The 9,216-nt window shown below is 39.1% G+C and overlaps 1 protein-coding gene across 6 annotated transcripts in view; it reads right to left on the bottom strand.

Moving 5' to 3' along the window:
* Positions 1 to 775: 775 nt before the first annotated feature.
* RAD21L1 (RAD21 cohesin complex component like 1) overlaps positions 776 to 9,216 on the bottom strand; it is a 33,496-nt gene continuing 25,055 nt past the window's right edge. For all 6 annotated transcript variants that reach the window (XM_030887025.2, XM_045295338.1, XM_004697890.2 and 3 more), the window contains 2 exons: positions 7,560 to 7,637; positions 776 to 1,438 (listed from right to left, as the gene is read on the bottom strand). In XM_030887025.2, coding sequence (XP_030742885.2) covers positions 1,250 to 1,438; positions 7,560 to 7,637 — 267 coding nt within the window. In that variant the 3' untranslated portion in view covers positions 776 to 1,249. The remainder of the gene's footprint in view (positions 1,439 to 7,559; positions 7,638 to 9,216) is intronic.

Genomic DNA, 9,216 nt, shown 5'->3' with positions numbered 1-9,216 from the left:
CAACAATAAAAAGGAGCAGACCACTCATACATGCTACAACTTGAATGAATCTCAGACACCTCGTTGAAATAAAGAAGTCAGTCTCAAAGGTCATATACACTTTCTTTGTATACGACATTGCAGAAAGACAAAACTATAGTTTATAGAGAACAGTGGTTGCCAAGTTGGGGAAGGGTGTGACTATAAAGATACAGCATGGTGATTTTTTTTTTTAGGATGATGTTACTGTTCTGTATCCTTGTTATGCTGGTGGTTAGAGAACTCTAATACATTTGTTAAAATTCACTGACTGATACACCAAAATAAAAAGTCTACATGTTAATTTAACAAATAAAAAAATTTCAATCAATTTGACACTCAAATCTTAAAATTAGCACATTCAAACACGTCATTTCAAATTTAGCTGCTTGTAGTATAATTCCAGATACACCAATGTTTTAGAAAGTATCATAAGCTCAATTTTCTAGTCTGCTCTGGAGGTCACAGAGCATAATATGAAAATTTTGTAACTCAAACTTCAAATGAGAAGATAAACAAACATTGTTAATGTCAAAAAATGCTCAATTAAAGAAGATTTATTTTAGTGACCTTTATTCAAATTTCTCGCTGCAGACAATATGCTGAAATAGTGTCTGCTTATTTTTTTTGTAACACAAGAAGTAGATTTGCTTTTTCTGACTCATTAACAGTGGTTATGATAATCATTAAGCGGTAAATTAAAAAGTTTAACTTCCAAATAGATTAGAAGGTGCTTGGATAATTTAAAACATTAAAGGTGAATATAACTCATTTATTTGGTCAAGTTGGGGGATGATATACATTAATATATATTATTTTTGTAAGAAAATAACATCGCTTTAATTATTAACACCATAAAAGATAAATAACCTGATGCAAATTAGCCTTTTAAAAACATCCTAGAATGTTTCTCAAAGGCATATCAAGTTTTTAAAATGTATCCTATTTAGCTAAATGCTACACTAAAAATGGAGAAAAGCTATAGGCTAGCCATTCAAGTTAGCTAAATTAAAAAGTGTTCTTAGCTATAATGAAGTGTTTCTGTAAGCATAAAGGTTTCCAATGCTGGTGATGATTACTGAACACTTGCTGAGAGGAAATAGGAGGCCTGCTTATCTATGCAGTGACTCAGACCTTCAGCTGCTTCCAGGTGACTTCTGCACTAAATTGGAAAATCAACACGAAATTCCAGTGATGACATCACCCTGGACAACTGGATTTCCTTCACATCTCACATCTTATAGAACATTGGTCCCACTGTAGCTATAATGTCTGCATAGGGAGTATTTTGGCTCAGCTCAATCGCCTGCTGTTTTTTTAGGACAAGAAAACTATAAAATTTGGCAGCTGCTTGTTTCCGGTCACTATTTCTGCAGAGCTTCATTAGACTAAAGGCCTGAATTCCCATCTTGTTGGATTCCTGGGAAAATAATTGGGAAAGAGGGGAGGAAAGGAGAAAGAAGATCATTAGAACAAGAGGAGGCATGATACTGTGGCTACATAATGAATGGCGAAATATTGACATTTTTGATAAGTGTCTCAAATGCTTAAATGGAGAAACACAAGGGCATTTTTTAGTAAACTTGGGAAAAAATTGTTTACTGAGCACAAGTTTGGTTCATTGTGCAAATGCATGCAAAATAACTTTACAAGGTTGCACAAATTTCTAATATGTTTTCTTTTAAATTTCTAATATGTTAAACAAATGCTAGACCCTTTTGAAAAACGATGTTAACAGAAATGGTTCCTGAAGAAAGTGCAAGTAGTGTATACTTTAGGTGGGGAGAGAATCCACAAGAGTTTGGGGGACATCAAGGTACAGTGAAAATGATCAGCCCATCTTCTTCTCAAAGGCACTGGAGAGAGTCACTATAAACAACTCCGGCAGTAAAGGAAAGAACTCCGTTGGGGTTCAGTTCTTGGCTGCTAACCAGAAAGTCAGTGGTTCAAACCCCGTAGCGCTCTATAGGAGAAAAGACCTGGTGCTCTTCCCCCAGAAATCTTCTTACCTAGGCAACCCTACGGAGGCCGTGTTCCCGGTCATTCAGAGCCTATAACTCAAAGGTACATAACAACAGCAGTGGGAGATGTAGGACGTGGGGAGATGACGACGCAAACATCTCCCAGCTTCTTTGCACAGAATAAACGGATGTTGAGATCACTACAGAGTACCTATGTGTTTACCAGAAATAATTGAGGTGGGGTAAAGTATTTAAATATGGATGAATATAATTCCTTTTATGAAGATAGAACTTGAGGCCAGGTTCCTCCTAGACAAGTATAGTTTTGGGGCTGGAAACACTAGTGAATGCTGGTCAGTAACCTTATAAATACAGAGTTCTTTGGATGGTTGTGAAGTATTTTTCAAAATATTATATGCAGGCCTCCCCCCATGCCTCAGTCTATAACATTTTAAAAATTGATAAATTATTTATTTACTTTATCTCAACCAAAGGAGAAGCAACGTTTCAGGGATGGCACACCAAGTCTCAGCGATAGAAACGGTGGTTAAGCACTCAGCCTAGGAAGATGAGTGGTTTAAACCCATCAGTGATTCAGTCAGAGAAAATACTTGGCGATCTGCTCCCACAGAGTCCTGCCAAGGCCGCCCTATGGCTTTCCTATAAGGGCCCCCATGACTCAGATCTCCTCAAAGGCATGTGACAACAATATACAAGACTTCATTTCTAATCTTTGAGGAGAACAGATGTGTATTAGATAGCTTTTCCCTCTGCAGGACAGCAGGGACACATTTTCAATTTCAAGTATCTTTAAAAAAAAAGGTGGGGGGGGGGGTGTCTACAAGCCTGAACATATGTGCATATTTCTGTTCCCTCTAGAAATCTTTCTAAAATGGAGGTGAAAAATAAAAATTGACCAAGGAGAGAGATAAGACAAAGCTAAGTAGAAGACAGAATTGATTTAACAGAGTAGAGGAAGCTCAAACCTTGGGGCCAACTGGGAGGAAAACCAGCCCAAAGCCAGTCACGTAAGCCACAGACCCTTGGATAAGTTCAGGGACTACGAGTATGTCATAAGCATGGGATGTGAGGTGATGCTGAACACACGGGAATTCTTTAAAAGCCTACCCGAGAGCAGTTGGGTATTCATGTCCACCATTGCCTCGCAGAAAGAAGAAACGACACCTCCCATATTCTAGCAGGTAGCAGGAGGTTGCGTTTCTTGAGGTACCCACCACGGAGACTCTGCTCTTGAGGCACCCAGCACTTTGGGGGTAGAGCAGTGTCACTGCACCAACAGGGAGCGCTAGCGGAACTGGCCCCTTCCAACAGTGAGACCCTCAGCCTCTCTCTTCCTTTCCAAACGACTGATAACCTGTTCATATTCCCCAGGCAGTCGACTTGCATATTATGTGGAAAACTGGCCATTCTGAGGAAAAAGACCTCTAGATAATGATAGGTGGGGTGCCCCACCATAGAGCCCAGACGTCCACCACCTTACCCATTAATGTATACTTTCCCATCAACTTTTTGGTGCCTCACTCTTAAATAAAAGCAGGTAACTACAGATCCACCAAACATCTGAGTAAAATCTCTGGCATGAGAGGGAAAAAAGAATGCATTCAAAGGGGTCATTAAGGAAGTAGAGACAACACAGAGACAGACAAAAACTATAATCTCCTAAAACACTGCATCCATAAAACAGCACGAGGATGACAGTGAAATAAAGAAGGCCAAGGGTTTGAGAAGTGGAAGCTGGGATGGGTGGCGGGGCTACCCAGGGGCACAAGGAAAGATTTAGGGTAAAAGATGTCTTCATGATCTCAATAGTAGTTATGGTTTCACAGGTGTATGCATATGTCAAAACTTTTGGAATTGCATACTTCAACTAGGTACACTTTATTGTATATTAATCCTACTTCAACAAAACTATTAAAAACACTAAATTACTAAAAAAAAAATTTAGGGTCTTACAAAACAAAAGACTAGTTAACCACCACCACAAAAATCCCTTGGAAAACAAAGCTGTAACAACAGAAACAAAATTGAATAAAAATTAGAAAATAAAGTTGATGACATCTTTGAGCAAGCAGAATAATAAAAAGGTGACAGGAACCTCAGAGAGGAGAAAAGATTGTTATAAAACAAAAGGAGCAATGCAGGGGCTCCGAGATGTGCCATCTAGAAAAAGCGACCAGAGGGTCGAAAGGAGAGCTAAGGAATAAACCCAATTCCCAGAACCCAAGGACATAACTTTCCAGAAGAAAAGAACCTACTGCGGCTCAGCGCAACAGATAAAAGAAGACCCCTACCAAAGCACACCATCATGGAATTTCAGGTTGCCAAGGATAAAGGAAAGATCTAAAAGCTTCCAGAGAGAAAATAAAGGTCACCTACAAAGGATCATCAACCAGGGCGGCATCTGACTTTTCAATAACAGTGTGAGCAATCTATAAATGTCACAAAGCCTTTGATATCTGAGAGAAATTATTTTCAATCTAAAATGCTGTGTCTAGAGACAGCCAGTCAGGTTACAGGTAAAATAAAGGGATTTTCAGACTTGTGGAGCTTCTATCTCCTATGCACTCTTTTTGGAAATTTAAGAGGATATTAGCCACCAAAACAAGAGAAAGGAAGATTTCGGCACCAGAAACAGGAGAACTAATAGATGGGGGAAGAGACAAAGAAATTCTCATGTTTACCATAAAGGAATGTCCCAAGTAAGAACCTGAGGACCAGACCTAGCGAGTGCTTAGTCCAGCTTAGCAAGAGCAGCTGATGAGGTCCAGGAGGAAACAAAATAAGGAACTGATGAATCAATTGATGCATTTGACCATATTAAAAGCGTTGTATTGCACTATCAGACGGTTTGGAAAAATAGTTAAAAGGCCTATATAGACACTAATCAAGTGAGGAAAACGACCCAATGATTAAATCCAGAAAAAAATTGACAAGAAAAAAACATAACTACACTATGAAGCTTCCATGTGAAATAATTTTTACATTGTCTTTGTGGCTGCAACTGCTGCTTGGCCTAAATGTCCATCCTCCTGCTTTTCCATAATAGTACCCTCACTGGGCTGAAGGTAAAAGGAGGCCATAACACAATGGGAGAAACAAAGGCTGCAAAGGTGGGCTTACCACATCCCGGACCGTGAGGACACGGCAGGGACTGAGGAACGTTTTGCTCTGGTATGCAAGAGTAAGTAACAGAACTGCATGCATCTCTTCCAAACAAAACATGTTTAAACATGTCTCTACAATCAAGACAGGACTGCAGATAAGCTCTCTCAGTAACAGAGTTGTCTTCGTCTCATTAGGCTGTCTTCACAGAAAACAAAAAACAAAAAAAGGTCTAGTCAAAACAGTGACCTCAAAGATCAGTTAGGCCAGTTACACTAGAGACGGGATTAGAGGTTATGGTGATTGGATTTGGAATTACAAAGGAGTCATCTTTATCGATTTTCTTGAAGGACACAGGATGATCATGGAGGCTAATTATGATGAAGTTTTAAGAAGATTGAAAACCGTATTGGTGAGAGAAGGCCAGGAAAGTTACAGCAAGGAAATGTTTTCATGACAACAATGCACCTGCTTATTGAGGGTAGTAAGTAAACCTTACGTCATCCACCCTACGGTCCTGATCTTGACCCTTCAGACTTTTTTTTGTCTCTTAAACTCAAAGAACATTGAAAAGGAACATGGTTTGGGTTCCTTGGGATGTTAAAACTGCCATTTTGATCTGGTGTAAGTACAAGAGATGAAAACACTGCCATCAGAAATTTAGAGACCTAGATCAGTGCTTCCCAAAGTGGTCAATTCTGCCCCATGGGGGGTGATGGAAAGTGACCCTTATAGGACAGGGTTGAACTACCCTTCGTGACAGGTGGTTTCTAACTGCTGACCTTGTGCTTAGCAGCCCAATGCATAACCACTGTGCCACCACCCAGGAGGCTGCAAAGGGAGATGCCTACACTTTATTCTAGCCTATGGATTATAGTACAAAAGTTGTAAATTGCCAGGGAGATACTGGGTAAATATTTTCTCAAAAGTAGGTAGTAGGCCAAAGAAATTTGGGAATGTATGAGTCCTTGGAAGTTTTCCCTCTGTTTTTCTAGTCTCTTTTTTTTCCTGCTTCTTGTTTGTGTTTTGTATATTTTCTGTATATGCAATCCACTCACTTACTGCCATCCAGCCAATGTCAACCAATGCCAACGCAAAGTGACCCTATAGGGAAGGGTAGAACTGCCTGCCCCTGTGAGTTTCAGAAACTGTAACTCTTTATAGGAGTAGAAAGTCCCATCTTTCTCCTATGGAGTGAGTGGTGGTTTCAAACTAACGATCTTGCGGATGTCAGCTCAATGAACAACCACTACACCGTCAGGGTTCCTTACATGAAGTCCAGGACAGATAAAGCTATAGAGACAGCAAGTTGGCCGATATTAATAATGACCTAGGGGCATGGCAGGGGAAGTCTGGAGGGGAAGTGGGAGCTAACAATATTGAGTCTGAGAAGGACGTGTTTGAAATTGACTGTGGTGATGATTGTAGAAATTGTCTTAATATGAATGAATGATTAAATTGTATGTTATGTGAAGTATATGCTGATAAAACTATTTTAAAACTATATTTCCCAGCTGCATATGGCAACACAATTAAGTTCTGGTCAGTGAGATGTCAAAAGTGGAACCATAATTTCTGGGCTTATTCAAATGCAGACCTGGTGGGTACTCAGCCATTTTGGACCAGAAGAATGAGGACAAGGATATAAGAGAATTTGGGTCCCTGACACTTTTGTAAGCATAGCTGTCATATCAAATTAGACTTTCATCTCGTAGAGAAAGACATTCTAACTTTTTCCTACACAGTTATCTTAAAATCACCATCTTTTAATACTATTTGTCATAGCCTTTTAAAAGTCTCCTCTATAACTTAAAACTAAAAATATCAACAAAGAGTTATGGAGGCATATTAAAAGAAATATGGTAATAAACACTAAAAGAAACAGCTTAAGGAGTTTAATATAGTTGCCACTAGCAAGCAGGACTTAGGGATAAGTAAGGGTATGATAGAAGACTTTTGTCTTTTCTTTCTTACACAGCACTATTGAACTTTTAAAATTACATATGTATATTATTTTGATAAAATATAATACATTAAAATTTTAAATTTTCTGAATTATAACTCACAAACTGGTGGATACTTGATTCCATATTGAGTGTTAGTTGTAGAACTGCAAACAATAAATGCATAAGTATAGATAAGAAGTTAATTAACCAAAAACAGATGCTATGAGTTGATTTCAACTGAGAGCGCAACCCTAATAAGTTGATATGTTTACCGACGCTGTAAATCTTTATGGGGGTAGACAGGCTTATCTTTCTTCCACAAAGCAGCCGGTGGGTTTGAACCTCTAACAATGTGGATAGCAATCCAATGCTTACCCAGCAGTGCCATGAGGGCTCAGGAAGTTGATTAGAACATGTCAATACCCAAAATAAACTCCTGTAACTATCCCTGGGAATAGCACCTCCATCATCTCTCTCTCTAGCAGAAGTTGCCTGAAAAATATCATCTTACCCGTAAACTATTTAACAGTCGAAGAATTCTCCGATTCCACCTCTCTGCCTCAATATTTTGTTCATTCTCCAATGACGCCTGTTTAAATAATTGATAAATATTTCACTTAATTAAATTTTACTGATATTCTACTATCTACAGGGCATGGTGTTAAGTTGCAACAAGAAATACAACAATAAATAACACTAGGTCTTACCAAATAAATCTGTAGTCTGATAACTGAGAGACTAAAACTACATACAAATATAGACCATCCTACCCAGGCTAACACTTAAGTTCCCAGGGCTACATTCTGGTAAGGGATTCCAGAGCCGGTGACAGTGCCATCTTTATTGGTAATGCATGCCAGGCAAGGTGCCCTTACTTTCAGAAGGAAAGTCACCAAAGACAAGAATTTTTGCCTAGGGCTATCCTAGCTCTGACCATCTGAATTTCACTGTTAGGAATAAACTTAAAGCTATAGAAAAATTGCCTTGTAAAGGCCTTTGTCTGAACTTACCTGGTTAGTATGGAAGCTCTAAAAGTAACTGGTGTTTGTGTACAATTGGGTAAAGAAAAGCTTTCAGATTTTGAAGGTACTTTATCCAAAAAAGATCAACATACTGCCAGGCTTGCTCCCAGAACAGATTCATTCTTTCTGTTTTCAAAGCGAGACCACCTCTGGAACATTTCAGCATTTAAAATTTTTACAGTGAAATCCCTTAGCAGGAACTCACTGTACGCCCTTACCAACCAACACCTTATAAACTGAAAACAGAAACTGGGCGCAGGAAAGGTGCTGATGAGTTGATAAAAAGAACAGGTCTACAAAGAGATGGGGGAAGGGAAGTGGCACAACTCTCACCTACTTTATCATTTTGTCCGAGGCTAGCTCTGACCATGCAACCCAATAGTATCGGTGCTGCCCACATCCCACCCAGGGTTTGTTCCAACATTTCCTAAAGGTGTTTGTTTGTTTGTTTTAGTTTAAAGGTTTTTTTAATGTTCTGTACTCCAAGATTATTTCAGAAAGTTCCTGGATATTCTGTATAATTAAAAAAAATCATTTGAGGCTAAGGGGACTCAGCCTAGGACCTGAGGAGTCCTCATTCCCACCAACTATACTGGCTTCCTGAACCTGCCTATGATGTGTCCTTATGCTCCTAAGAGACTGATTTGAAAATATGGTTTCTTTATTCTGAAGACTTTTCCACATTCCTCAAGCTACTTTCTGGTCTGTTGTGAGGAAACTGAGTTCATCTACTTACTGTTTATTATGTTGTTAAATATATGAACATTTTTAAAGTGGAAAAGCAATAGTGCAACTCTTCCTTAAAGGCTGCTTCTTCACCTATATTGTATAACTGAACTACCCAGAAAGAGGCTTGGAAGAACTAGTCTGTGGATTTTGCCTGTCTGGTTGGTCTATGTCAGTGGTTCTCAACCTGTGGGTCCTGACCCCTTTGGGGGTCCAATGACCTTTTCACAGGGGTCGCCTAAGACCATTGGAAAACACATATTTCCAATGGTCTTAGGAACCGAGACACCGCTCCTCTGTTCGTCTCCAGGAGGGCCCACCCATACCCTGCGTGAAGACTGTTACATATGCTACACCATGCTGCAAGACAAAATTTCATTTATTTGTCATTAGATATAAGTATTTCACAATATATAATTA

Source organism: Echinops telfairi, unplaced genomic scaffold (genome assembly GCF_000313985.2).
Source record: "Echinops telfairi isolate 266 unplaced genomic scaffold, ASM31398v2 ScPeMD7_5592;HRSCAF=6446, whole genome shotgun sequence".
NCBI lineage: Eukaryota > Metazoa > Chordata > Mammalia > Afrosoricida > Tenrecidae > Echinops > Echinops telfairi.
Note: the sequence above shows the minus strand (reverse complement) of the source record. Positions and strands in the feature narration are given on the sequence as shown.